Raw genomic sequence first — 14,304 nt, 5'->3', positions numbered from 1 at the left:
ATATGTCTCATCCACAAACTGAACACAATAATAGCTCAACATCCTTATACTTGCGTTCAAATTAAAAAATGATAACCCAATGCAAATGTAAGAGGTCAATGGCTGTTTTGATTCAATGCAATGTCCTCACGACAGCATCATACGATCATCAGATAACCTTCCCTGGACTGTAATGACATACACTGGTAACTCATAATAAGTTTGAGGATACGTTACCAGACTACAACCAGAAGCCAGAGAGATTCCCATTCTGAGGGCTTCCTTGAAGTCATGTCATTGTATACATCAAGGGTTTCCATTATTTTTGCTGCGTTGCTGAATACTAGAAGCCTTGTAGCAGATGTGAACACAGTGTAAGCTATGACGATGATGATTTTTCAAGACAATTTATCATTGCCATTGACAGCATATTGATAATATAGGCCACAACAATATTTTGATAGAGTCTGATAAATGTGACCCTCACCATTGTCATGTACACAGAACACTTCCAAAATATTTCTATTGGAGATACTTCCTTTACAAAACAATGGACCTCTACTTGATATAAAACATTACATTTTTATTGAAAACCCTCAGTATACATAAAAACAAAAGGAATGGAGGTACACAGGAATCTAGGTACAGAGGACTGTACAATCACTATAAATACTTAAAAATATGGACAACAGAAAAAAACAGCAAGATCTAAGTGAGTCGTATACATGCTCTTAACTGGAACCAAGAAAGGTAAAAGTAAAGCACAGAAGCAGCACTGCACAGAGGAGTCAAGCACACGTTAGACGGCATATCTTGATATTACTGCGCAATCACAGGTCAAGCTCGTTATTTTGAGCATGTTGAGGTTGTAACTGGCCATAGCATCCAGCTTTAACCATGGTTGCTACCAGAATGCTGGGACTATTGGACCTTATCTTGGGAAAGGATAGTACCATCATACTTATATTTGCATCCATACCAGGTACTAAGCCACAGGGGTTACCTGGAACTAGTTGCAATTTGTTCAGGTCATCAGTAGGTTTTGTTAGGATTGGTTCTTGTTTCTCATATAAAAAGGAAGTGCTATTACAAAACATGCCCCAGAAGAAGCTGGGGGAAAACATGTTTCTGAGTTAATCGCTGTTCCAAGGTCTGTACCGTGGTAATATGTTTCACTAACATTTGTAAGTGCAGTTTCTCAGCTATACTTTTCTTGGTTTCAGTTTAGAGCATGTATATGACTCACTTCGGTCTTGCTCATTAGCTGTTGCTGTTTAGCTCTTGTCCATAGTTTTAAGTACTTACCGTGATTGTACAGCCCTCTTTACCCAGATTCCTGGTGTACCTCCATCCATTTTGTACATTTTATGTATAATGAGGAGTTTTAATAAAGATGTAATGTTTTATATCAAGTAAAGGTTCTGTGTTTTTATATAGGTAGATATCGAGCACATCATCATAGGTTGTAAATAGGTCTAAGCTTATGATTCAACATAGTCGGTGTCATTATTGGCAACACTTGTCATAGTTCCTTTTTTACAGACTTTGGTGAGGCTAAAGGTGGGCTTACTTTCTCATTCTTTCTTATATGTGTATTTATGTTTATGGCAGACATATGAAATAAATGACATGTTTTATTTCAGAAAGCATTAATATTTAAAAACATAAAAATATGTGGCTTTTGGATGACGCAATGGAAGAGAAATAACATCCATGGTAAGTTCTCATGGAAAAAAATACTTAAAGTCCTTAGATTTAGAAGCCATTTTAAAATGCTACACTAGCACTTTACAATATTGGGGTACATTTACCTCGAAAGTGTACTGTCCAACGATAATGCACTGTGCCGTCAAGTAGAAGCTCTTTAATTGTACAGATAGGAGACCAGCCTTTTCTGAGTGACCCAAGTAATGAACCATAGAAAATAAAGCTTTACCAAATATGAGGATTGTATTTACTATAGAGAAAGATCAACTCAATAAACAACTCAATAAAGAACCAAAGGGGCAATTTAAGCTATATATAATAGCTTGTTTTCTGTATAACAGATTGTACTTCATAGTGCAAGTATTTTGAATTCTATGATGTGTACTCGAAACTGGAAAGAAATATCCAAATGTGGTTAAATTGATGAAAAAATGCATTGCTCCATACACTTAATTTATTATGGCTTTCTCTTTGCATCCCAAATGACGCCTCCCCTTTATTTTATGGGTTGATATGATCATGAGGATATATTCCAAATTTGTATAGGTTTTAACAGATTAAAAAAAAAACGGGTTGTAAAAATAGCATCGATTCGACATATTCTAATGCCAATAATGTTTTCATTTCCATGTGTTATGAAATGGCGAAAATGTGGCAACATTTGGCCTCTATTTTGCATTCAGGGGTTCACCACTGGGAATAACAATTTTTACATCATGTTTATGCTTGCTTATTTATTTTTATTTGCAATCTAAGGAATTTTACAAGTTAAAAATACTGACAACATAGCCATGGAACAGATCCCCAATATCAGATTAGTTGGAGTCCAACACAGCTGTTTCTTTTGTGTAGTGGTCAGACCTCATTACTGCAGGTAAATTTGTAGGGAAGTTCAGCCATTACAATGAGAACAAAGCTGTCTGCTTCCAGTTTTCTTTGTATATCACTTGCAGTGAACAGCTGTTCTGTGGGACCCCAGCAATCTGATGTTGGGGGCCTGTCCCTTAGATCACTATTTTTGAACCAAAAACCCCTTTAAAGGGAACATCTTAATTGAGAAAATAATAAAGACTTATTGGTGAAGCAACTTATTTACCGATATGATCAGCATTTTTTAATGTGTATTTCAGATAACCCCATCTAAAGATACAATGAAAATGCATGCAACATTCTCATATCTGTTACGGCTTAATAATATGCCATTTTTAAAGAATAGCTTTCTGCTTTCCAGCGTTCAACTTTACATTCAAAGGCTAAATTCTATCCTGTTTTAGTATTGATTAAAGAGCTAATGTGTATGTATGAAGACATCTGTATGCAATTTTAATATATCTTCCTCTTCATCTTGTTAGATCTAACAAAACTTACCAATATGGTGTCTGAACTATCAGAGATGGTAAAAAGAGGACAGTTGCTGGAACCCATTTGTACTGAAGTACCATTTCAGGACTACAGAAAAGCACTACAGGCCTGCATGGATCCTTATAGCGTTAAGCATGTCTTAATCATGAAGTAATGCATTTGAGCTATGAATGAAGTCATTTTCTGTCTATTTCTCCCGCACTGAACAGAATTTTCATGGATTTAGCATAAATTGAATAAAAAACAACCTAGTCATAATATGAAATGCACTATAAGTTATATTTGTAAATTCATATAAAAATGTCACGATCCCACTGTTCATTGGGTTACAGGAAACTATAAAGAAGGTATAATAAGCTTGGTAATAGTATGCTGTCCTTTTTTGATGGCTACAATATTCCAAGCTTTGCCAGAATGGAGAGGTCTGAAATTCTATCGTAGGTATACTTCAACATCTGATTTTCTTGATTTTATTTTTAAATTCTATGATTTTTAAGCAATTTATTTGAATTGTATTGCATTTCATTGAATAAGTATTAGATACCATAGGTAAACAAAACTTAATATTTGGTACAGAAACCTTTATATGCAATCGCAGAGGTGAGAAATTAGCTGTAATTCTTGACCAAGTATGTACAGCAGGGATTTGGCCACTCCTCCATTTTCTTAAGCTTTTTTCAGGGACAGTGCTGGGCAGCATTGAATTTTAGCTCCCTCCAAAGGTTTTTGATTGGGTTCAGGTCAGGAGACTGGCTAGGCAACACCGGGCACTTGAAATGCTTCGTAACAAGAAACTCCTTTGTTGTCCTGGCTGTGTGCTTTGTGATGCTTTGCTATAAGACCCAGTCAGAAACAATTTTTAATGCTCTTAATAAGGGATGAAGTTTGTAGGCCAAAATCTAGTGATGCCTGGCCCCATCTATTCTCCCATCATTACGGTGCAGCTATCCCATCCTCTTTTCAGAAATGCGGTAGCAAAGTATGTTGTTGCTACCCTAGTGCTTCACAGTTGGGTTGGTTTTCTTGTAGTCATTTTTTTTTCCTCCAACTATAGCGAGTTGAGACTAAAAAATGTCTATTTTGGGCTCATCTGACCACACAACATTCTCTTGTGTCTAGTCTTAATCATCCAAATGGTCAATTGCGAACTTCAATCGAGCCTGGAGATAAGCCGACATGAGCAGCCTTACCTTGTGATGCAATAATACTATAGGTCATCAATATCAATAAACTGAAAAAAATCCCCTATAAAACATGCACCCACCATTTTCACTAAAAGGTGGATATTTTTTACGAAGGGTTTTTGTCAAGTTAACTGTGACTTTAAAGGAAATCTACCGTAAGGAATCTACTATCAGAAGTAGATCTGAAGGTAAATTCCTCCTGCCTGCCTCTGCCCTAATTTGTAATTTAATAATCCTGGAACCTAACCTACCGTAACTTGTTAAAAAACGTTATTTTACTCATATATAAAATCACTGCAGAGGCTACAGGGCATGTACCAGCTTGGCCAGGCACTGGAGCTAGTACACACCCCAGTACCCTCTGCCATTAAAAAGCTTTATTTAATGAATGTGTTAATTAACAGCAGAGGCTAATGGAGTGTGTACTAGTCTAAGCTCCCACTGCCTTGCAAGGCTAGTACATGCCCCAGTAGCCTCTGCAGTTAATTTACATATTAGTAAAATAATGTTTTTTAAAAGTTAGATTATGTTCCAGGATTATTAAATTACAGATTAGGCCAGAGGCAGGCAGGAGGTATGTACAATCAGATCTACTTCGGATCGTAGAATCCTTATGGTATGTTTCCTTTAAGGCTGTTACCATACATGGTTTTAAGAGAAGAAAATAGTGTGGGTGGTACCTGTTGAATAAAAAAAAAAACCCTGTCACAAATTTGTTTCATCTTAGCCTGTGAGGAGGGGGAGGAAGAAAACTAGATGTATCATTTGACTTTTATTATTGTATTTTTTTTATTTGCCTGACCATATTCAAACATATTGAAACGCTACAAAGAAAACAAATACAGAAATCATCATTTGAAGAATGTTTTTATATACAATATGACAAAATAATATAATGAAACACAAATTAGATTTCATCTTTGCTCATTATTTGATTGATAAGGTTTGGAAGCTTATATTCAGTATAACTAATTAATAGTTTTATGTGCGTCCACAACAAAAGACACTTAAAAGTAAAAGTAGATGTTGAGATTTTTGCTGCAGTCTAAACTAATGTAATATTATACAGTTCACTAGATCAAAAAATTTTAATTTAGAAGACAAAAACAAGGTCAAAACTAATTACAAATATTGACAAATCATAAATTAAAGGAAACCTTTCACCAACATTATATTGCCCTTAGAGCAAGCAGCTTCATTTAAACAGTAGTCAGGATCATAATAAGCCAAACTCTAAGCTTTCTAACATCTCACTACACCTACACACGTTGCGTGTTACATGCAAATATTGTGTGCAGAAAATACAGTTTGGAAGAAAATTAATAATTTGCAGTATATTATTGCTACAACAAAATTGTAACAATCTTGGATGGTTTGTGATACTCGTGGAATGGCTGCAAAATTACTGGTGGCTAAATATGTTTAACATTAGAGAAAAAATAACATTAAAATGTTTTTTCCTCAAGCATTTAAAGAAGACCTGTCACCCTAAAAAAACTCAGTAACTGAACCCTCCGATAAACATAGGACCAAGCTCACAGAGGTCCGGCGTATTCATGAGGGGGCGGTCGGAGGAGGCCTATGGTGTGGGAGGGCAGTCTGGGGGAGAAGTAGCGTCTTGGACTGCCCCTTCATGAATACGCCAGACTGCTGCAAGCTCGGTCCAGCATTCAGAGGCTATGGCGCTGCAGTGTCTGAGGCTAGGGTTCCGATAAAGCTAGTACTTTAGAAAGCAGATCATTTTTTAGATGCATTTTTTAGGGTGACAGGTCCACTTTTAGTTATCCTCTATCAACAGTGTAGGTGTAACTGATTTGTGAGTGTCCAACTGATGGGACTCTCAGCTCTCAAAAGAACAGGGATCCCATTTTCACTAATGGGCTAACCATGTGCCCTACTGCTCCATTCAATTGTATGGGAATGATGGAAAAAGTGGAGCACATTGCATAGCCAGTGAATGGAGTGAAAGGGCGCATGATCATGCGGCTGCTCCACCCATTATTAAGAAAAGGTTCCTCGTTCTCTGGAGAACTGTGGGTTCCTTTATCATTGGTTGGGGGTCTTAACAGTCAGGCCCTCAGCGATCAAGTAGTTATCCTGTATCATGTGGATAGGGGATAACTTTAAACTTGGGACAAACCCTTTAAAGGAAAGATACTATTTGATGCATTATGAACCAGACATATATTGAGAATGCTGTAGCTACACTCATGCAGAAGAATATCTGTTGCTTCTGTGTCTGGGCTGTGTGCTTTTCCCTTCACATTAGTTATGCACTGCACCAGAGGATGGTGTAATCACAGTGTTCTCCCTGACAGGCAGAATAATCAATTGCTGCACCATCCCCCAGCTGCTGTGTATGAGTGAACCAGCTCAGGTTAATAAGTCCTGTCTTGGCTGTTCAGAAACCTGCTGTGCAGCTAGCTTTCCCAAGGTCCTGGAATTTATAATAGTTTTTTCAGCAAAACCACTCAACTCAAGGATTAAACAAGATAGAATTCTGCCTCAGTGCAGCTACAACATTCTCAAGGTATGTTTGCTTTATAATGCATGAAAACAAATAGCAGATCTTCTTTAACACTGGATCACTGTGCCATTCTCAGTGAGGTTTCTGCTGGGCAAGCGCTGGTTAACAACTGTTGATCCATTAAATATGAGCACTTATGTAGTTTGCTCAGAGTATAAAGCAAATACTAGCCGTCATCCATAGAATATTTATTTTGTTTTTTGGAAGGGCAATATCATCTGAGTGACAGGCACCCATTAAAGGACTGTTTGGTTCTTTACTCAGTACACTATACAGTAGGTATTCCTTACTCCGTACACTATACAGTAGGTATTCCTTACTCAGTACACTATACAGTAGGTATTCCAACCAGAATATTTTCAACATACTACATAAACATCAATTGCTACCCAAGTTGTTTCCTGTAAAGATATCAATTCTTTATCCTGGAGGAAGGTGTTCACAGTATCAGCATGTTTGAATCGAACAGAATTCATTTTAGAACAGATAGTGTGGAAAATCAAAAACACAAAAAGCAATCAGAAATCCAGAATTTATGTCCTTTTGGAATAGTCTTGTGCAGCTGCCAGATCTCAGCCATAGTCAACCTAAGAAGATACATTTAGCGATACATGAATGATGCATAAGCCTTTACAGGTAAACTCACATTTACATGCTGGTCAGGCGATGGCCAGTATAAAAGGAAAGGAGCTTACATAGCAATATAAAAAACAAGTAAAACAAGCTACGTGTAAAGTCCACATTGTCAACCTTTTGTATGATCCTTTTAAAAATACTGTATACAATAATATGTACATGTATAACAAAAATATTATTATCTATACAAAAAGAAAATATAGTCCTGCTACAATCATTCCTTCATGTACTTCTACTAAGGCAAAAGGAGTCTCCAGGAAAACTAAACTTTTACAACTGGATTTTGCATTTAGAAAATAATTTTACCGCAATAGCTTTCACTAACAATATAGAATCGTTACTATTGAAAGCAGCCCAAAATCAGTATAACAGAAACCAGATTCACAAACTATATTATTATTAATAAATGAACAGAACTGGCCATTATTGGTGATAACATGAGCATTACCCATGGCTATAAAATAGCTACAGTACTTGCAGTACCCTGTAATGAATATTGAGCATTTGGTGCATACTGTCATTATTGCAATGAATCTTTTTCCATATACGGTATCATGCTTGTTTTGAACATTACGCTGTTTTAGATGTCCAATAGTTCATTCCTTGGGTTTTGGTTTTATGACCCATTCGGCATTTGGATTGAGTAAAGACAAATCTTTCATGTAAGTTGTGTCTTCTAGGCAGCGCTCACCTTAGGGAATATACAGAAATGGGAAGGATAAGATTAGAAATGATGTAAACGAGTTGGAGCCACCTGAGTGGGGGCTACACAGAGATAAAATATAATGTAAATACACTAAGTTTTGTCTCACAAAACACAATATGCACTTAGAGGGATATTTTCCAGGGCAATCAAGCCCAGAAATAATCACAAATACTAGTGCACCACCTTTAATTGTGAACATTTCTCCCTTTACACAACCTCCATACAAAGTGGGCATGGAGGGGCATGAAGGGGGTGTGGATGGCTTGGAGTGGGTCGCACTGGAGCCTATGCACTTGCTACAGCCCTTCCTGGTGTAGGGTTGTACACTAGCAGAGCAGTTCTGCCGAGTTCATTAGAAGCCATAATTATATAATAAATATTGTATAATAAATGCCCCCTTTACTTTTGCAAAACTGATCTCTTTAATAAAGTGGACATCCAGCTTAGTGGCAATATGAAAAAAAAGAAGTCAGATGTGGATACCATTCAGTAGACAATTGATAAAACCAGTGGACACATCAGATGACATCATTCACCAGGTTTCTGTCTACTGCTCCAATTACAATATTAGACATTACATTCCAATCAAATAATACATAATGTTACACCAATTTGTTTGTTAGATGTCTACTTGAAGGACAACTTGTTGGTGAAGAGGGTAGGGAATACATCTTTTTGGAAGCACATAGATGTCTAAACCAAATGCTGCTACTGTAATATCCTGGGGCTTTCATGCCCCAAAAACTGGATTAAAAATCTTTGGCCACTATGTGTGAGCATACAGGACACCAAATGTTTGATAAGTGTGGCCAATGACGAACACAGACACCTATGTGTGGCCTCTATCCATATCTTTTATAGATTTACTGAAATTAGCAAAATTAACCAAGGATCTATCTATAGCATGGCTCTCACAAATTATTTTAAAATGGGTTTAATAAATAAAAAAAAATATATTAAAACAAGAAGTGTAGCCAATGACGCCGAGCAATCAGACATATATCAGACACACTATATAGTCAAAACTAGATGATGATGTCAGCTTACCAATGTTTCCTCCAATTTCATATAAGCTAACTTCTTCTTTCCTTAAATTTCTAGATGTTCCACTGTGAATATAAAAATAAAATAAATCAAAATCATATAGAGCAGCATGTGTTTAAAAGAGGGTTTGTATTACAGTACATGTCTACCATGACAAATATCCTGCTACAATCTGTAAATTTTAATGAAATCACTAGACAATTGCATAAAAAAGTCATAACAAATTTTCATGTTCATTAAAACATATATTGCAGCAAAAGATTTCCTTTACAAATTATGTTTTAATATATTTATTTAAAAATAAAAGGTTTTACTCAAATTTCATGTTCTCCCATGATATCAGTATAAGGATGGCTGTATGTGGGTCCGATCCTACGGACTGCACATATTATACGGGAGTCCTTCCATTATATAGAATTATGATGGCACTGCTACAGTTCTTACAGCACCAGTTTGGCCGGCAGACAGGTAGCCCTTGCATTATATTTCTGTATGATGTAAGGATTCCCATTCTGTGCAGTCTGAACTTTTTGATCTGCAGAAAACGACCAGTTCATAATAAAATAAAAAATAAAAATAATGAGTCGATGATTCTCTTCTAGCAGTTGAAGAAGCTTAGACTTCATAAATACATCTATTACATACAAAAGGACAGCAGAAGTAGTGCTATCCTGTGAGAAAATACACAGAATAAGGGAAGTTATAGAAAGTGGTTCTTAAATACAGGTTAGAAATGGTAATACTGTACAATGCCAATATAAACGCAATAGAGAATTACTGCTCTGTGTCCATGTACTGGTGGTAGTAGGACTGGACTATGATGCTATATGCATGATAGGTAGTTTCTTTTGTGGAGTGTCATTATTTTTGGAATAAATGACTTCTGATCTTTTTGCATGCCTGTTATATGATTTATGATAGCTAAAGTAGTGCCATGAAGAGCCTAAAATATAGGATATGATTAGTGGTGGTACCGTGTTGTGGCCTTAAATACAAGGTAAGAGTCAAATACTGTGTTATGGTCAGCTGTGGACTATTCCTACATTAGGTCAGTCTCAATTAAGCAGATAGAAGCCCTGGAATTAATTTGAGGTGTGAGAAAACAAGTGGTCGAAGAAGCACTCCATGCAGGTGAAACAAGCCATCCTAGAAGGGGTTTTCCCACAAAACAAGTTAGGCCCTTTCCACAGCATAGGACCTTACATGCTGATCAATGGGGGTCTCCATTGTATCGTGGGAAAACCCCTTTATGCTGGAAAAACAAAAACCCACCAGAAATTGATACAATATTAGGAGTGCCAAAACCAGGGCCGCTTCTGCCATGAGGCGAGGTGAAATCCCCGCCTCAGGCGGCAGATAGCGGACCCCATTTAAAAGCGGCATTTTGCCGCTGGTAGCACGGACTTGCCAATGGCTGGCAGGTCCGTGCCACCTGTAAAATAAATTACATCGCCGCCTTCAAGGCGGTGATGTAATTTATAGGCAGAGCGGTGCAGCACATCGCGCCTGTGTGCACCGCTCTGCAGGACACAGGTCGGCGTGATGACGTCACCACGTGCCCGTGCCGACCTGTGTCCCTTCACAGAGGGCTGCTGGCTGGAGGAGATGAGGGAGCTGCGTGGGAGCACGGAATGGTGAGTGCAGCAGGGGGATCGCTAGATCTTCCTTCCCTCTCTCATAACGATCTGTGTCCTCAGGACACAGATCGTTATGAGACCATGTACAGGGACTGCTTTCCCCAGCAGTTGCTTCACCCTCCGGGAGTAGAAGACTCCCGGAGGATGAAGGCTGAAGGACCTTTGATGATGCAATGGTCACATGACCTGCCGGGGAAAGCAGTACACACACAGAGAGCTGCCTGAGTGAGGTGAGGGGGAGACATGACAGGGGCCAGGGAAGAACATGGGGGACTGTGTGTGGGCACATTACTTACTGGGGGGGCTGTGTGTGAGGCACATTACTTACTGGGGGGGCTGTGTGTGGGCACATTACTTACTGGGGGGGCTGTGTGTGTGGGCACATTACTTACTGGGGGGGCTGTGTGTGTGGGCACATTACTTACTGGGGGGGGCTGTGTGTGTGGGCACATTACTTACTGGGGGGGGCTGTGTGTGTGGGCACATTACTTACTGGGGGGGGCTGTGTGTGTGGGCACATTACTTACTGGGGGGCTGTGTGTGGGCACATTACTTACTGGGGGCTGTGTGTGGGCACATTACTTACTGGGGGCTGTGTGTGGGCACATTACTTACTGGAGGGCTGTGTGAGGCACATTACTTACTGGGGGGGCTGTGTGTAGGCACATTACTTACTGGGGGGCTGTGTGTAGGCACATTACTTACTGGGGGGCTGTGTGTGAGGCACATTACTTACTGGGGGGGCTGTGTGTGGGCACATTACTTACTGGGGGGGCTGTGTGTGGGCACATTACTTACTGGGGGGCTGTGTGTGGGCACATTACTTACTGGGGGTAGCTGTGGGGGTAATTACTGGGAGGCTGTGGGACACATTACATTGGGGTTGTATGGGGGAAATTTTGGGGGGTTGTATGGGAGACATTACTGGGGGTAATTGTGTGGGGCATGTATACAGCTGAGACTGGATACAGGTGGTGGGGGAGCTGAGACTGTATACGGGGTGTGGGGGGGTGTAGGCTGTGTATACAGGGGGGTAGAAGAAAGGCAGTGTATACAGGGGGATATGGGAGAGGCTGTATATAAATGGTAGAGAGGAGAGACTATGTATACTCGGCTGTTCATTATTGGGGGAGGCTAAATTAGGGCACCTAATTGAATTGCTCTATATGCTCTTATTTGGGTGACTAAAGGATGTTTTATGTTGAGAATAGTTTGTTCAGTCATGTTGTGAGGATAATATATATTGGAATCACAATTCATTATATTGTGACTGTGGTATTTTTAGGGGCGCCATGGTGAGTTGTGCTGCATGGAGTTGAAGACATTTCTTTGTGAATTCGGAGGAAAACCAAGGCCAGAAGAAAGCGTAAAGAAGTACCTTCCCGATGGAGTAGATGGTCACCTGTAAGGTACTAGAGGTCACTAATATCTGTGACTAATGACTACTAGTGTGTAAGGTAGCATCATCAGGGGCACGCACGTGCACGCATACACGGGGGGGGGGGCAGCATTTTAAAATTTCGCCTCAGGCAGCAAAAAGGCTAGAATCGGCCCTGGCCAAAACCTACAGTTTTTATAATCAGAAAAATAAAAAGCACAAGTGAAATCATCTATGCAAAAAGACCTGGGCACCGACAGAAAACAATGGTGGACCCCTTCATATAAGCCACCAAAGTACCCAACAATCTCCAGGATGTAGGCATATCAAAGAGAAGGCTGCATTAAAGTAACTACAGAGGTTTAACTGCATAATGCAAGTAACTCAAGAATGAAAGGGTAGATTATACTTTTCTAAAAAACGCCAGCACGGTACCGGAAGAACATTGAGGAATCTATTAATCTGTCTACACAAGAAAACTAAATTTATTTGCACCTGAAATGCTGCGCGCCAGATGTATTATAGGTTTTAGGCCATTTTAGGCAGTTTTTCATCTCATCCAAAAAAGGTGCATATCACTAAATAAAAAAACAAAGGCTGTGGCCTATGTGAGGGAATAGAATCCCAGTTTGAATCTGTTCTTCTACCATGTATCTAACAAAGACCCCTATGAATAGTACCATCCCCCCCGTGTACAAAAGATCATCTTTCAGTTACATCCTGTTGATGGCTTGGAATGTGAGTATGCTCAGTAGGTTCCTTTGTCCCAAGAACCTATAAAAACTGTCTGCAACCTAAATAAATTGGAATTCTCTCAAACATGTGAAGGTCTGAGTGATTCACCGAGCAGCTCGTACTATACAATGATTTGGACCCACACATCACATCACAGATATGGGGATATTTCCCCAACACCTAGCAGGAAATTGCCTGTGTGTCTGAAAATTCAATATTGTGACGTAGCAAACTAGACCAACTAATAGGTGGAAAGTACAACTCACTTATACTTAATCTGGCGCAATTGTTCTACCCTGCACTGGTCTAAAGATAAACACATTTATACATCTCCCCCATTTTTTGAACAAAGTCAAGATCAACTTCTACCAGTATGATGGAAGGAAAACTGTGCGGTGAAGGCGTGTGATGGCTTGGACATGCATGTGGCACTCGACCACAAGTGTTTATTGATCATGTGACACAGGACAGACGTAGCCAAATTATTCTGAGGTCTTCAGAGACATAATCTGTGCTCAAACCCAGCCAAATTGATTGGTTGTGTATCATAATACAGATAGTCAATGACCCAAAAGATAAAGCCAAAGCAACCCATGAGTTTGTTCAAACAAAGAAGTAGAATATTCTTGAGCATGCATTTCACTTGTTAAAGATTAACCCCTACGCACCCCCTGCTGCCGGGGGTGTATGGAGGGTACTTACAGTCTCCATAATTTGTTCAATGCACTGAATTAAAGGAAACCTACCACTATGGATGTACATATTAAGATAGGTCTGGTGGTAGGTGCATCTAACGTATGTAAGGATAGCCCTTTTTAGGGCTAATCCTTTACTCTCCTCTATCTTGCTAATCTTTACGGAGGGTAATATGCTAATTTTCTAAAGAGGCTACTGGGGCGTGGAGTAGCTGGAGCAGAGGCTACATGGCGCGGCTACTCCATGCCCCAGTAGCCTCCTTGATCCTCCTACCCAGACATCTTCATCTTCTCCTTGTATCTGCGCACATTTATCCGGGAAGCCAAAGTTCTGCGCATGCGCAGTAACTCCAACTTTGGAGCAGAGATCGCACAGCCGCCGGCCTGTGTTTTGCTCATGCGCAGAACTCCAGCTTCGCAGATAGTGCATGCAGCTCCTTCCAGCTGTGCGCTGAAAATGTCTGGTTGGGAGGATCAAAGAGGCTACTGGGGCATGGAGTAGCTGCGCCGTGTAGCCTCAACTCCAGTTACGTCACGCCCCAGTAGCTGCATTAGAGAATTTGCTTATTAACCTGATTAAAGATTAGCAAGATATACGGGAGTAACGGATTAGCCCTTAAAAGGGCTATCCTTACATATGTTAGATGCGCCTACCATCTATCTTAATAAGTAGATCTGTAGTGGTAGGTTTCCTTTAAAGTTGAAAGCCTGAAC

At 39.6% G+C, this 14,304-nt stretch overlaps 2 protein-coding genes across 4 annotated transcripts in view; one reads left to right on the top strand and one right to left on the bottom strand.

Annotated features, from left to right (window-relative positions):
• LOC140120516 (enoyl-[acyl-carrier-protein] reductase, mitochondrial-like) overlaps positions 1-3,295 on the top strand; it is a 41,734-nt gene extending 38,439 nt beyond the window's left edge. Inside the window, exons 9-10 of the mRNA XM_072139532.1 lie at positions 1,623-1,695; positions 3,039-3,295. Of these exons, the coding sequence (XP_071995633.1) occupies positions 1,623-1,695; positions 3,039-3,202 (237 nt within the window). The 3' untranslated portion in view covers positions 3,203-3,295. The remainder of the gene's footprint in view (positions 1-1,622; positions 1,696-3,038) is intronic.
• A 1,787-nt stretch (positions 3,296-5,082) lies between these two features.
• ARHGAP18 (Rho GTPase activating protein 18) overlaps positions 5,083-14,304 on the bottom strand; it is a 95,205-nt gene continuing 85,983 nt past the window's right edge. For all 3 annotated transcript variants that reach the window (XM_072141557.1, XM_072141555.1, XM_072141554.1), the window contains exons 14-15: positions 9,149-9,210; positions 5,083-8,086 (exon numbers count right to left, since the gene is read on the bottom strand). In XM_072141557.1, the coding sequence (XP_071997658.1) occupies positions 7,992-8,086; positions 9,149-9,210 (157 nt within the window). In that variant the 3' untranslated portion in view covers positions 5,083-7,991. The remainder of the gene's footprint in view (positions 8,087-9,148; positions 9,211-14,304) is intronic.

Source organism: Engystomops pustulosus, chromosome 3 (genome assembly GCF_040894005.1).
Source record: "Engystomops pustulosus chromosome 3, aEngPut4.maternal, whole genome shotgun sequence".
Classification (NCBI taxonomy): domain Eukaryota; kingdom Metazoa; phylum Chordata; class Amphibia; order Anura; family Leptodactylidae; genus Engystomops; species Engystomops pustulosus.
The sequence above is the reverse complement of the archived record's forward strand: the minus strand, read 5'-3'. Positions and strand labels throughout refer to the sequence as shown.